Raw genomic sequence first — 14863 nt, forward strand, 5'->3', positions numbered from 1 at the left:
GCCCTGCACGTTAAAAATCCCCATTTCTGGCCATCACTGCCACACCCTGCTTTGTCCTGTCTTAATTCTGCCAGATGCTAGTCCTGCTACCAAAGTTAAGGAACAAAGAGAAGGACCAGTTTCACTTGTGTTGCTGGAGCGATGCTACCTCCCGTCATGGTTCTGGATTTCCCCACAAAGAGGAGAGATTTGAGTTCCTCAAAAGAGGAAGGAGTGAGCACAAATCAGCACTAGGTCATCTAAGAAAGAGACAAAGAGCAGAGATGGGACTAGCCTTGAAGCTGAAGAGATGGCCTTCCTGCTCCTGGTGCTGCTGGAGGGATCTAAGCAGGTATAGTCCCAACGCTACACATTGTGATCCCTTTCTAAGGTCTGACTCCCAGTGGCATGATTGCTATTTTGCTACTTCCAGGACATTTCTGAGCTTAGGATCACAGTCAAGTCTTTGTTGCCACCATGCTACAGTTACACAGAATCAGAGAGTCTTAAATGATTTAATCTGTTCACTGGCTTTTTAGGGTGTAGAGTGGCTACAATGCATTGATTCCCAGTTCACCCTTCTCTTTAGCTGTGCTTCTGCATGCAGTCTGCCTAGAGGTGTGCAGAGGATAATGATACAGAGCTACTGCACAGGAATGTTCTTGTGGTGGTAGAGTTATGGGTGGTCCATTCTACAAATCATATGATTTCTTCTCCATGGTCATGACATGAATGTCTTCTTTGTCATGAATGACAGAGAAGAACCATGAATAAATAGAGTCCAGGACCAGAATGCAAAGGAAAACTCAGTACAGCTTGCTACTGAAAACTACTGTTAATAACTGATTGAAAAATTACTTAAATTGCAAGTGTACCCCCAGCATAACAGGACAGAAATTTGTCTTTGAAGCCTTGAAAATGAGGGGATCGGTTCTGTTCATGCTACTATTAAACTGAGGTCTCAAATACTGTCACTATATTTAAATACAAGCAGGTTTGCATTCTTCAATTCCACGCCATGGGCAATATATTTTATTCCTGTCTTTTCACAGAATCATAGAATGGTTTGGTTTGGAATGGACTTTAAAGATCATCCAGTTCCAATGCCCTGCCATGGGCAGGAACACCTTCCACTAGACCAGGTTGCTCCAAGCCCTGTCCAACCTGGTGTTGAACACTGCCAGGGAAGGGGCAGCCACAGCTTCTCTGGGCAACCTGTGCCAGTGTCTCACCACCCTCATAGTGAAGAACATCTTTCTAATATCTAATCTAAATCTCCCCTCTTTCAGATTAAATCCATTCTCCCTTATCCTCTCCCTATATGCTCTTGTAAAAAAATCCATCTCCTGGTTTCTTGTAGGCTCCCTTTAGGTACTGGAATCTGCTCTAAGATCTCCCTTGAGCTTTCACTTCTCCAGGCTGAAAAAGCCTTTCCTGACATTCTAGTATTTTTCATTTTATGTTAGCATCTTTGGTGCCTTTTCCTTTCCACTCATAGTGTCTTCTCACACCTTTGAAAGAAATAGTTATAATATGCTTCGTATGCTTGTTAAATTAACCTTTTCATATCTCATTAGCACCTTTCCCTTCCCACCTCATGCTATGTTTCTACTTTATCTTCTTTTCAGATTGCTTCTCAAATTAGTCCTTTTCATTTCGTATTTTGGAAATATGAAAACAAACAAACAAACAAAATAAACCCCCCGTGTCCCTGAGAAGGCATCTTATTGCCCGGTTGAAAAGAGCTGGCTTGTCACATCAAAGACACAACACATCTTTACTCTGCATGTGACTTTCCTCACAGCTGTACATCTTGACCTCTCCTTTTCACCAATGTGTTTGAGTATCAATGTTTACCAGATAGATACAAGCAAATGGTGACGTTGTTTAATAAATATGAGCTTCTGGCTTTAATTCCATGATATACTTACTAGTCCTAGTGTGGGGAAGTTATAGAAGTTTTTTTGTTTCCTCATAACTCAATCACTGGTAATTGATTTAGTGTTAAAATTGCTATTTTAACTCCTCACCTCAAACTCCCAGTAGCATTAAACAACTCTTAAAAGTGAAGAATAGAAGTGATGCAAGAAGCCTTGAGGTCCTCTTTTAGTCCTTTGTGTACAGGATGGTCTTGGGTTTGGAGCGTGGTCTGGGGTCAAACACTCACCAGAATAACAGCTCCAACACAGTTCTTCTGGGGGAGTTTCTAACTGCTGTGGTGGAGAGCTGTACTCGCTTTAACTGGGTTAACCAACAGCCAAGTTATTATATGTTAAAATGGGTTTAGTAAAAGAGCAGAATTTATTGATCCAAACTGGATTGTTCAACAGGGCAGCTACCTTCAATTACTGTGGAGGGAACCTAGGAAGGTCAGTGTCCCTAGACCAAATTTAGACTTTGAAAATAACCCCTCAGGCAATAACATGCAAGTCTGTGCAGACATCCAGAAGAAAACAATTAACAAATTACTATGCTTGAGGTTGCAAATACCAGCTGAAACAAGATTTGGTTGTTGAAAACATACAACTTCATGAGCAGACTGAGAATTCAACTTAAATGCTCATTCTGGTTTGCAGAAGTGGAGATGAAAGCTAGAAGCTCAGCTAGAGGTCTCAAAGGTGAGCCTCAAAAAGTAAGACTGCAGAAATAGACTAATAATTAAACTAATGGAATTTGTAGGAATTCCTGGAGAATATGATGAGGTTGTCTCCTCCCAGGAGGAGAAAAAGGTGGCATCTGTTAGTGAAAAATCTTGAGTGTGCATCATGGCAAACTTGTTTTGAGGAGAAGGCACCCAAAAGGGACTCCCCAGACAGACTGTTTGCAGTACTCTGTTCAGCTTGAAATCTCAGTCTTCACAGAGAGTAGATTTGGACAGAGCGGCCACTGATACAAAGGAATAGCAAAGCCATGTTCATCTTCTAAATTATAAATGACTATTTTTGATAGACATGAATTCTGTGCAGGTAGGGACATAGCTGCATAGCCCTATTCAGATATCAGGAGATATCAATACTATTGATATATAGTACCAAACTAAACGTAATATTCTTGGTCCAAACAGCTCCAAATATTGAGACATCTTATCTCTGCAAAATGAACTACCATATACTGGCAAAATGATAATTCAGAACAACTCCCTTATTCAGAATTCAGGATAGTGCGTTTTTTTCCCTGTGGAAAATAACAGTAGAGTTGTAGGACATCCTAACTTGGCAGCATCAAGTAATTACTCAACCCACACCCTGTTTTACATCAACAATAGGAACTTGTTTTATATATATATATGTTTATATCAACATGTATATATTTAAATCATACATATATGTATAATTTTATGGTGGGTTCACTTTTTGTTCAAAGTCTCATATAAATTTTGAAAAGTGAGCAGGTAGCAACTTTTATACTTCTGTCTAATTCATAGAATCATAGAATAGAATAGTTAGGGTTGGAAAGGACCTCAAGATCATCTAGTTCCAACCCCCCTGCCATGGGCAGGGACACCTCACACTAAACCATCCCACACAAGGCTTCATCCAACCCGGCCTTGAACACCACCAGGGATGGAGCATTCACAACCTCCCTGGGCAACCCATTCCAGTGTCTCACCACCCTAACAAGAAAGAATTTCCTCCTTATATCCAATCTAAACTTCCCCTGTTTAAGTTTTAACCCATTACCCCTTGTCCTATCACTACAGTCCCTGATGAAGAGTCCCTCCCCAGCATCCCTATTTCAAAGACTACTTTCTTAAATTGAAGGGCAATTTCACAAAATACTTCTAAAATATGATCCCCTCAAATTGGGTCTGTCAGGATGCATAAACTTTGACTGTGCTTTGGTTGTAAACAGATAATCTAGATTGATCTGCTGTGCAGAAAGATAATGCTGGGTACAACTTGCTATTGTTAAATGACACAAGAATAATGCACTGGATTTGGGATCAGTCAGCTCTTCTGGTTTTAATCATTTATTTTCTTTTCTTCCATTTTATAACTGAGCTGTTGATGTAATCCTACCCCATGTGAATGCTAATTTCAGGATTTCACAATAAATGAAGTGCCATCTAAACCAGCATGAAATACCCACAGTTTAATCTAAGATGCCCACAAATGTTGGACAAGGACTAGGCTCCTGATGTAGCCAATGGGGTATCCAGGGAGTAATTAAACTCTCAGCAAAATGTTTTAAACTTGACTGTGGTTTCTTTTTGCTTCCCTGAAGAAATTTAATGTCTTATTTCAGTAGAGAGAGGATGGACCATGCAGCAAGTGGGAAAGCAGGAGACCTGTCTTGGATTCGGTGACATCAGGCTCCTTGAACTGAGTCCTCTGTTACGTTTTCACCAAGAAAGGCCAAAAAATCCCCATTAGGTGAGCTAACTCCATAGCTCAGGACAGTAAACTTTCCAAAGAATTTTATCAGAATTATAAGCTCTGTTTGAGCATTAACAGTCCTTTAAAAGTCACTTCTCATCCAGTGACTGCCCACCTTGAGAATCTGTTTCTCAGCTGAATGTTTGCACTCAGGATAAGAGCAAAACCACTGGGCAACATCTGTACCAGGGAACTAAACAGGATCACTTTGCTTTTGAAACTGATGACTTTACTGCCTACTGGGAATGGTCCTGGGCTCATTCAGCTGACCTGTGCCTGGGAAAGACTTAGGCAGTGCTAGCTGGCTCAGCCCAAAATAGTGCCAGCACCTGTTCTGTGAATTTAGCAAGGTGAACAGTTGAATTCCAGCGTCTTGGTGGATTTAACAGTGTTAGGTTTACGGCTGGAGTCAATCTTAGAGGTCTTTTCCAACCTTAATGATTCTGTGGATCTGTGGTTCTTCGGACCTTTGTGGTGATCTGACATTGTTTAGTTTACCAATATTGTGGTTTTGTGTGCACTATGCAGGATTAATTGTCAGATTGCAGCAGTCTTCTACTTTCTGTCACAGGATTTACTGTGCCTTGCTGACGTTAGCAGACATTTCTTCCCCAAATTGGGATTAAATGCTGACTTCTCTTTCTTGAACAGATTACACTGATTTGATCAAGCTATTTAAGACTCTCCCTTATAAGCATGTTTCTGAGACATTGTATCTGTAATTTTTTAGCCTTTACTGATAGACGTTCCTTTTATAATTAATATTGTGTCTATCCTACCTTCCTAGACTAATATGAAACTGATACTCAGTTATACACCCAAGGCTTGAGAAGCTTGCAACAACCAGCGACATTCAGATGCATATCTGCTGCCAGAGAACCTGGTGAAGGACAACTGGACTGAACATCTCAGCAGTAGGTGCTTGATTTCTTGAGTTAGGTGGTATCTTTAGTCATAGACCATATGAGACTTCGAAGGAGATCACAAGGGGGCACTGGAACAAGTTGTCCACCACAGAGCTCCGCCTGTTGTGGAGTCTCCATCCTTGGAGATACACAAAATCCAATTGGACACAGCCTTGAGCAATCTACTGTAGCTGAGCAGCAGTCTTGGACTGTATGACCTTCAGAGGTGCCTTCCATCCTCAGTGATTCCATGTGCTCTTTTCATTGAATTGGGGTTTGGAACGTACGTTTCTCTTCACCCAGATAAGATCAAAGTCCCTCCTACCTGTGTTGTCTTTCCTCTACCCATAACTCTTGCCTTCCTAGCTGTCCAGTCTATACAGTCTCATAATCTTTTTGTCTTACCCGTTCAGATTTTTCAGACCAGCAATTTCTACAGTTGAACTAGAATTTTATAAATTCTGGAGAAGAACCAGTGGACTGTTCCATCTCCTAGTACTTACCTATGCCATGAGTACCTACTCCATTGTGCTTCTGCTGACTTTGGAGTGATGTGATGGGTTGGGAGATTTTTCAGAAGTGCTTGAGCCAACTAAACATAAGCCAGCCTCTGTCAAGAAGTAGCTTACCATAGGGAAGTGGTTTCTGAGGATAAAATCATAGAACTATAGAAGGCTGGAAGAGACATCAAGGATCATCTAGTCCAACCTTTCTAGGCAAAGCACTGACTTTGACTAGATGTCCCAGTATCCTGTCCAGCAGAATCTTAACAGTGTCCAATGCTGGGGCTTCCACCACTTCCCTGGGGAGATTATTCCAATGGCTGACTGTTCTCACTGTGAAAAATTTTCTTGTGCCCAGTTGGAATCACCCCAGGAGCAATTTGTAGTGCCCAGTCTTCTTTAAAAACAAGGGTTGTGTCTGTGGCAGCAGAATTAGTGGTAAATTCGGTATGTGAGATCTCTGTTCAGAGGTAGAGGCAGATTTACTAAGAACAAAACTCATCATACCTAACATGCTGGCAGTGGGGTCATGGTCCCAGGTACAGGGATTTTGTTTCTCTGAAGTGATAACCATACCTTGAGCAGCACCTCTGTGAGATCGATTCACTTTATAGATGTAGCTAGTGAGCACTACTGAATCACCACTTCTCCTGCAGTTTTGGTTTGTTTTTATTTTTTATACTATAGCTGTTAATTGCAAAATACATTAATAACCTTTGGAGCAAGAGCTGCCTTCAGCACCATACTAGAGAGTCAGATACCACTTGGTTTTTCTCCCTCCAATCTTGTGACCTAGGTGTGGAGCAATCCAGCTTCAAGTGGAGAGGAAAGCATCATTCTGTTCTGCCATTTTTCTCACCCCAAAGTGTATGTAACCTGCAGAATAAAATGCTCTTACAGGAAAAAATATGTACACCAGTCTCTGAAACCAGAGGAGGGAACTAACTTCTCCATTTCATGGAGGATGGATAAGCTTTTAGGGCAAAGGAGGCCTGAGAAGGCTGCGAGTGCTGCTGAGCCCTATGCTGTATGTGTTGTGTTGTGTGCAGTTGGCTGCTGAATTAAACTCCTCAAAGTCTTCAGTGCAAGGATCCCTGGTGTGTAAATCCAGACAGCTTCAGCACAGGAGCACAGATACATGCAGCAAAGATGAGGTGGCAGAATATCTATGTATGGCCAGTTTTGCCTTCTGGTGAAACTCAAAGCTTTTAAAGTCTCTCAGATTCTTAAGGATTCCAGAATTCAGGCTGTTACTGCTATACTTAAGCATCTACATTCCACTTAGAATTGCACATGAGATGCCTATGTGCTCTTGCAGATCTTAAAATTCCCTAAGTCTGAACAGAGTAAAATAGGCCAAGCAGAGAATGATGCTAATGCAGTTTAGCATATCTAGGTACTGGAATTAAATAATTTAGAAACATCACCTCTTCAATGTGCTGGCTGGGTGCTGGCCAGGCTAAAAGTCAAGTTAAAGGCATTGCAACTACAGAGATGTAAATTGTGTGCACTGAAATCAAGACCTGTGTATGTAAATTGATAGATGAGTCTGTAACACATTTGGAGACTGGAGCAAAACTTAGCATTATTTATAAAGACTGAGAGAGCATTATGACAGTTGTAGGCTCAGATATTACAAGAAGGTAAGTTTGGATGTGAAGCATTGCTCTGGTTGCTTGCCAAGTAAAAACACTGATATGTCACTGGAGTGAAATCAGAGCTTGGTTTTGCTGTGGTGCTCTGCAGACTGGACTGAACATCCTCTGGTTCTGCCCTGGAGCAGCTCTGAAAGTCAGTGGTGTGACTGACCCTTTTGAACCCCTACAGCAAACAACTTTCCTCTAAACACTTCAGCAAAGAGATCCCCCACCCCAGCCTCTTACTTCCCAGCCATAAAGCTGGAAAACAAACATCCCATCCCCTGCCTCATCCATCAGCCTGAATTAATTCCCCAAGGCTGCCGCTGGTTGAACGACAATAGATTTTGCTCAGCAGTGGCAGTCTGGGGGGTTTCAATTGTGAAGTTTATTGACTAGTCTAGGAGCAGGGCAGTGTGAGAAGAGGGGTGGGTGGAGAGATGCTCTTGCCAGCCAGGCAGGCGGGATCACTCTGGCAGCGGCTCAGCCTAGCTTTCACTCTCTCCCCAGGGAAGGAGCCTTTCTCTCACTCCAAGCTTCTCCCCTGCCACACAAGAGGGAGGGAGAGAGGAGAAAGCAGAAGGGTCCCTTCACACAGACAGCACCCAACTGCCCAGCTCACATCTGCAGCAGGCAAACCATGAGGAAGAGTCTCTTTGCCCCTACAGTCACTTCATCTTAAATTTAAAGCCTTCACCCACTTCCACAAGGGACAATGGAGGAGCAGTACATTTCCAAACTCCACCCGGTAGTGGATTATGGAGCTGGGGTCTTTCTTCTGATCATAGGTGAGTTCTGACTTCACAGCCTGCTTGTTTGCTTGAAGCCTAGGAGCAGACACACTGGAGCTGCCCTGTCTGTGCTGCAGTCAGTCAGAGGAAACTGGAGGGAAATGATAGCAAATCTGTTTCCACACAGGTTCCCCTGCTTAGTGCCTTCAGGTTGGTTGGATGTCAGGATTAATCTCTGCTCTCAGATTTGCAATCTTTTGTTTCCATGCTGAAGACTTGCCAGAACAAGTTTGCCTCTGTGGCATCACAAGTATTCGAATTAAGTTGTCTACTGCTTATCCTAGCATCTCAGCCCCGTTAACTGAGAGATGAAGCAGCTCATTTCATGAGGCTTATCAGGGGAGAATAACTTTGGTCTGACCCTTGGCAGGGGCTGAGCTGTCATTATGCTTGAAGAGCAGCTGTGTCTTGGGAGAATAAATTGGTATAAAATAGAAAAAGGTTTCCAAATAGCACTTCTAGTTTTTATAATGGCCTGTTTGCTCTGCTGAAGGCATATTAAAAATTAAATACAAGTGGGGTTATCTACCCGTGTGCTCCAGCATGGCTTTAGCTAAGTGTTTACTTCCTTGTCTGTTTGTTGCATATATCCAGGTGATTTGGTTACTGTTGTTGTAGATTCGGAGAGGAACAGAATTGGTTTAGGCATGCAGTCCAACTGAATTTTGCTAAGATAGAATCATAGAATAGTTGGGGTTGGAAAGGACCTTAAGATCATCTAGTTCCAACCCTGATGCAAGTACCTGCATCCCTTCAGCTCATTTGAAAACTCTGGTTGAGGTGCATTGAAGAAAGAAAAACATGTATTTTTATGTGCTTTAATAGAGAGACTTTGAGCAGTGATGCTGGGCTTTAGCATTCACATCTCACCCCTGTTCCTGCACACTTTTCATTGCACTGCACTGTGCTGTCCCCAGTTGAGCTGACAGCAGAGATCACAACTCAGGGTGAGAAAAATCACTATCTGCAAAACAAGGAAGAGTTTTTATTTAAATTCAAGTTAGGAAGCCAGCTCCGTTCTCATAGAAATGTAAATATGTAGGCACAGGTAAGGTAAGGGGCAGCAACAAGGGACAGAGGGCTGGGGCTCCCCTTCTTGATACTGCTCTTGTCCCACTGTGCTAGTCTCACAGCTGTCCTAAAGGGCTTTTAGGCACCCAGACTTCAGATATAGCTTCCAGCACTGGATCAAGAGCCCTGTGTGGCACCCAGGATCACTGCATTGCATAGGGAATCTCAGGAACCTCCCATATATGAAGCAGTGAGCTTAAGTGGAAACCATGTTGTATTTATGTGTAGTTTTGCCACCTTAGTGGGGGCTGCAGCAGGGCCTATGTGTCCCCTGAAATTATGTTTTCATTACAAAACCAGGCTAGGGCAGGGGCTTCAGCACTCACCACCAGCATCTCTGCTATTTGATCACTAGCCCATTCTTGAACTGTTCTGTCCCATGCCAGCCAACAGCCTCACAGGCAGTGGGATGGAAAGAAATAGCATCTGTCAAAGTCAGTGTGTGCCCAGATGTCTATCTCTGATGGTAAGACTAAGAGCTACTTCCTACCTTATGCACAGTGGTTAGGGCTGTCTCAGAAGAAAGTGAATTAATTTTCCTCCTGAAGCCTGTGGATGTCCCATTTGGCAAGAGAAGGCTCTTCCCACCAAGCTACAGGTTGCTGGCTGTCATCAAGCGGTCCCATGCCAAGCCACTGTGGGCATCTTGTGTGTGCAGACATACAGCTGTTGAGAGCTCAGGGAACACTTCAAGATATCTAGGGATGCCAAGTGAACGTCTGTGGTTAGAAAGTGAATGAGGGATGTGGGGTCTCAGGTTTGTACCTCTGGGTTTTTTAAGGCTTTCTCTTCACATCTCTGCCTATTCTTGGATTTATGCCAATGTATTTATTCCATTTTGTTGCACGGGCCTTTATTAATTCCTCTGTGAGCACTTTATTATGTGGTGTCTGTGAGCAAATGCAGCCTCCCTGTGTTCATAGTGACAAGGGAACGACAGAATCTTTTTCTGTTTTCCAATTTCACTTCTGGCTTCTCAGGAAAACCTGTGATCAAAATGTAGCTCCAGCACAATGTTCACCTGAAATAGAAGAAAAAATGAGTAGTTTGCTACTTGTACTTTTCACAGTGTTGTCCTGAATGCTTTGAAGCCCTATGGTGTGTCTGAATAATGTATATCCAACAGTTCCTTTTACAAAGCAAACTCTGGTCTGTTGCATGCATCTGGCTAAACCGTTTCCATGGTCTGCCTCACTGCACTCAGACCATATGAATAGCGTGGGTGTCTAAGCTGCAGCACGTAGTGACAAGCAAAGAACTGCCAAGCCAGCATATGTTGACTGTCAAGGCAGCTCAGAGCCTGGGAGGGTTGTACTGGGGCTCCAGTGGAAGATAAACACTGTAAAGGAAGAAGGAAGGCTTTGGGAAGTGGAGAGCACAAGCTGGGAGGAGGGAACAAGCAGGCAAGACAGCTGGAGTTCCTCAGTAGGAAGGAGAAGTAAATGAGGATATCACCAGGGAAATATGAAGATGGGTACACCTGTTTTACTTCCTAGTGTGTTGTGCAAGATACCGAAAGAGAGTGGAGTTTTGCAGGTGTGAGCTATACACATGAGAGGGGAGCCACAGGTGAATAGGTGGGATATAGTGCATGGAGAGAGGGTGTGACATGGAAGTGGAGATTTACAGTGTGGTGTTACGAAGGTGCAAGATATGGTCTACTGTTCATATGACAAAATTTCCCTCAGTCCAGTGGATGCTGTGATGAGGATGCTGAGCTGTGTAGCAGCTCTCAGAAATGCCATCCAGGCAGCATTTCCTATCTGATAGCTAAGAGAATGAGTTTCCTCATCATGAGCTGAAGAACAAGGTGTCATGGCAGGGAATAGCAGATACACACCAGTACTGTGCTGATACAGCAGATAAGCATCAGCACAGTACTGTGCTGACTTGGGAGGCTCTGAATTCTGGCTAATCTCCTAGTCTGCTCTCTTCTGGACATTAGGCTAACACTTCACAGCTGTGTTAACTATGTGATATTATTGTCTGTGCTGATGCTTCTCTTTCAGCCATCCTGACAATCCTTGGAAATTCAGCCGTCCTTGCTACAGCCATGAAACGCTCTTCCTTCCTGAAGTCACCGGAGCTGCTTACAGTCAACTTGGCAGTAGCAGATATTGGAATGGCCATCAGCATGTACCCACTGGCCATTGCATCTGCCTGGAACCACGCTTGGCTGGGAGGAGATGCATCCTGCATATATTATGCCCTGATGGGTTTCCTTTTTGGTGTCTGCAGCATGATGACCCTCTGTGCCATGGCTGTGATTCGATTCCTTGTTACCAATTCATCTAAATCTAACAGTAAGTAATTATGCTTCTGGTAACCTTGTAGTGGAGCATTTGGGCTGTTATGTTCAGACAGGTAGTTTGTGGAATATGGCATAGCATATCAGTTCAGTAACTGTAGGAATAAGCCTCAACTTTTAGTCCAGTATCAAACCCTAATGTTCCTAGAAGGATCTGATTAAATTCCTTATGAAACAATGAGGATTTTCCACTTCTCAGTAACACCATGTGAAATTACCTGAGAGTTTGGAGAGCCCAAATGTTTTGCTGGACCAGAATCTTGGTTTCCTATTTGTGTGCAAGCAGACATACTGACATACTGGAATTTGAGAGGAAGGATTGTTCTCTGGCATTCCTGGGCTGGGTGCCTGATATATTTGGGGTCAACTTGATCTTGTAAAGCTCCCTGACTTAAAAAACTTCAGATCAGCACTGATGTCTGCACTCAGGTCTCACACAATCCATGGCCAGTCTCTGTTACATTCCTCAAGAAGACCAAAGGTTCAGGAACTGCAGCAGCAGCCCAAGCATGTTTGTAGCTACTGCCCTTCTCTTCAAGAAGCTACAGCAAAAACCATGTGGCTGAGATGAGTTCCATACATGCTTGCTCTTCCTCTTTCTTGCAGGTAACAAAATCACAAAGAACACTGTTCGCATCTTGATTACTTTCATCTGGCTCTACTCCTTTCTCTGGGCCATTCTGCCCTTGGTAGGCTGGGGCTACTATGGCCCTGAGCCATTTGGCATCTCTTGTACAATAGCCTGGAGCAAATTCCACAACTCCTCCAATGGCTTTTCGTTCATTTTGAGCATGTTCCTCCTGTGCACAGTCTTGCCTGCACTGACCATCGTTACCTGTTACTTGGGAATTGCCTGGAAGGTTCATAAAGCATACCAAGAGATCCAGAATATTGACAGGATCCCTAATGCAGCTAAACTGGAGAAGAAGCTGACATTGGTGAGTTGTCCCAGTGGTGAGAAGAGCCTACAGTAATCAGGAGCTTGCAGAGAACTGGCTCTGCTCACACATGGCTCATGATAACCCTTCATTTTTTCTGTCTAGTATTGACCAAAGATGGAGATGTGGTTCCAGTGTCATCCACATTGTCATTCCAGTAGCTTGATCATGATAATATATCATAGCTACAGTGCAGCTCATTATATCTTCAGGCAGTTGCATCCAAAATTTTCATAGACAACCAGGTTTCCAGTCATGCTGGAAGAGCTGCTGGATTCTTTCATGATGTAGCTGGGCTGAAGGTCTTGTCCTGCATCCTAGGTATTTTTAATCAACTGAGTGGCTATTCTGAGTGTTACACAGAAATTCTGTACAGAAAGAGGACTGTTTAATATATCATTATTGCAAATAAGCACTTCAGTTGCTAATTTTTTGTGGAAAAGCAGAACTGACCCAAGCTTTCTAGAGACCAGTCTGTTGACAGGCTACACTAACCAGTTAGGCTGTGTCTCCTGTGATGTTGCAGACAGAGTCAGGGAAAGATGAAAACAAGTGCCTTGTAAGAAAGCCAGTGTAGATCTGCTAGGTGGGAATAAAAGTATATATGCACTGTCCAATGTTAGCTGTGCTCATGTCACAACATAGCAAGCATACAGCGTCAGGTATTTCAGCTGTTTTGGGCATGGTTACATCCACGCACCACATGCCGGAGTATCAGTGCCCACTGGGAACTGAATCCATTTTCCTTTCAGATGGCTGTGCTCATCTCGGTCGGGTTCCTGAGCTCGTGGACACCGTATGCAGCAGCCAGCTTCTGGTCCATATTTAACCCCAGCGAATCCCTGCAGCCCGTCGTCACACTGCTGCCTTGTCTGTTTGCCAAATCTTCAACAGCGTATAACCCTTTTATTTACTACATCTTCAGCAAAACTTTCCGTTGTGAACTCAAACGGCTGCAGTGGTGCTGTGGCTGGCGAGTTCATTTCTTCAGCACTGACAACTCTGCTGAAAATCCCATGTCAATGTGGAGCGGGAGAGACAACGTGCGTCTCTCTGCAGCTGCAAAGGTGGAGAACCAGGGAGCTGCAGCTCGCTGAGATGCAGCGATGCTATCATAACAGAGGTCAAAACTTGGGCTCCCGCAGGGGTCCAAATGTGTAGGAATGCAGCACTGCGTATCTTATGTCAAATCCAGAGGTTCAAGTATATATTTTTAAGCAACTCTTAAATATTATCTTTATGCTACACAGCAAAAGTACCTGCTATTTTTTTCAAGAATTTCCAATTTAGAGGAAATAGATTTATGTACTAAACATAAAAAAAGATATAAACTAAACTTATTTTCAGGAAAACAGTGTAATTAAAAGAGAAATTATTATTGTGGGGTTTATTTCTTATAAACTTTTTAATGCAACCTATCTGCAAGATCTTGGCTCTTTCAGTAAAACAGCCATCAGAGAAAACTGTAGGCTGAACACAGTGTGTTGCCAAACAAATACAGCTGAGCATGCAGTTTTCCAGCAATACAGGCAGAAAACCATACAGGTAGCAAGAAATACTCACTGTCAGGAGATAAAAGGGGCTGATATCAAAATGTTTGATAGGGATTTACAGTCCCTTGCTCAGTCAGAGGTATAGTTTCACTTCTCAAAACACAGTCAAAAAGCAGTTGAGCAGCCTCGGCCTTCAGAAGTTACGTGGGAATGTGGCAGTCAGTGAAGGAAGCCTTCTGCATGTCACAAATAGCAAAATGAGAAGTGAAGGAATCCCTCAGCAAAAAGAACAGTGCACTTGTGCTGTTGCTAGCTGAGGTGTAACAGGTATAACAGATCTTCTATCATGGGAACTTTTTATACAGGCATGTTTTATAGGACAAGAGGGATTGGTTTTGAACTGAAAGAGGGCAGATCTAGACTAGATAGTGGAAAGAAAATCTTCCCTGTGAGGGTGGTGAGACACTGGCACAGGTTGCCCAGAGAGATTGTGGATGCCCAGTCCGTGGAAATATTCAAAGCCAGGCTGGATGGGGCTTTGAGCAACCTGGTCTAGTGGAAGGTGTCCCTGCCTGTGGCAGGGGGTTGGGACTATATGATCTTTAAGGTCCCTTCCAACTCAAACTATTCTGTAATTCTATGAAGAAAACAGGATGTCGCTAGACCTCCTTGTTTCTGAGCAGTGTGAGACTATGGGCATGTGCCCTTGTGAACAAACTTATTTTAAGTAAAGATCTGTATAAACTGCAATCTTTGAAGTGAGGATACAATGCTCTTAGTTGGATCTGAATTTCCAACCAACTGCAGAAAATCTCAGCTTGAATGAAGTGTTATGGTGCTGAACATCTCAGAAGTACCCTAC

General features: G+C 43.2%; 1 protein-coding gene across 1 annotated transcript; it reads left to right on the forward strand.

The window, feature by feature from the left end:
- Window positions 1–8115: 8115 nt before the first annotated feature.
- LOC136014462 (opsin-5-like) lies at window positions 8116–13605 on the forward strand. Its single transcript, XM_065679215.1, has 4 exons — window positions 8116–8188; window positions 11272–11565; window positions 12177–12508; window positions 13261–13605. Exons 1-4 carry the CDS (start codon window positions 8116–8118, stop codon window positions 13603–13605), a joined length of 1044 nt encoding a protein of 347 aa, XP_065535287.1.
- Window positions 13606–14863: the final 1258 nt, after the last annotated feature.

Source organism: Lathamus discolor, chromosome 5, assembly GCF_037157495.1.
Source record: "Lathamus discolor isolate bLatDis1 chromosome 5, bLatDis1.hap1, whole genome shotgun sequence".
Taxonomy (NCBI): Eukaryota; Metazoa; Chordata; class Aves; order Psittaciformes; family Psittacidae; genus Lathamus; species Lathamus discolor.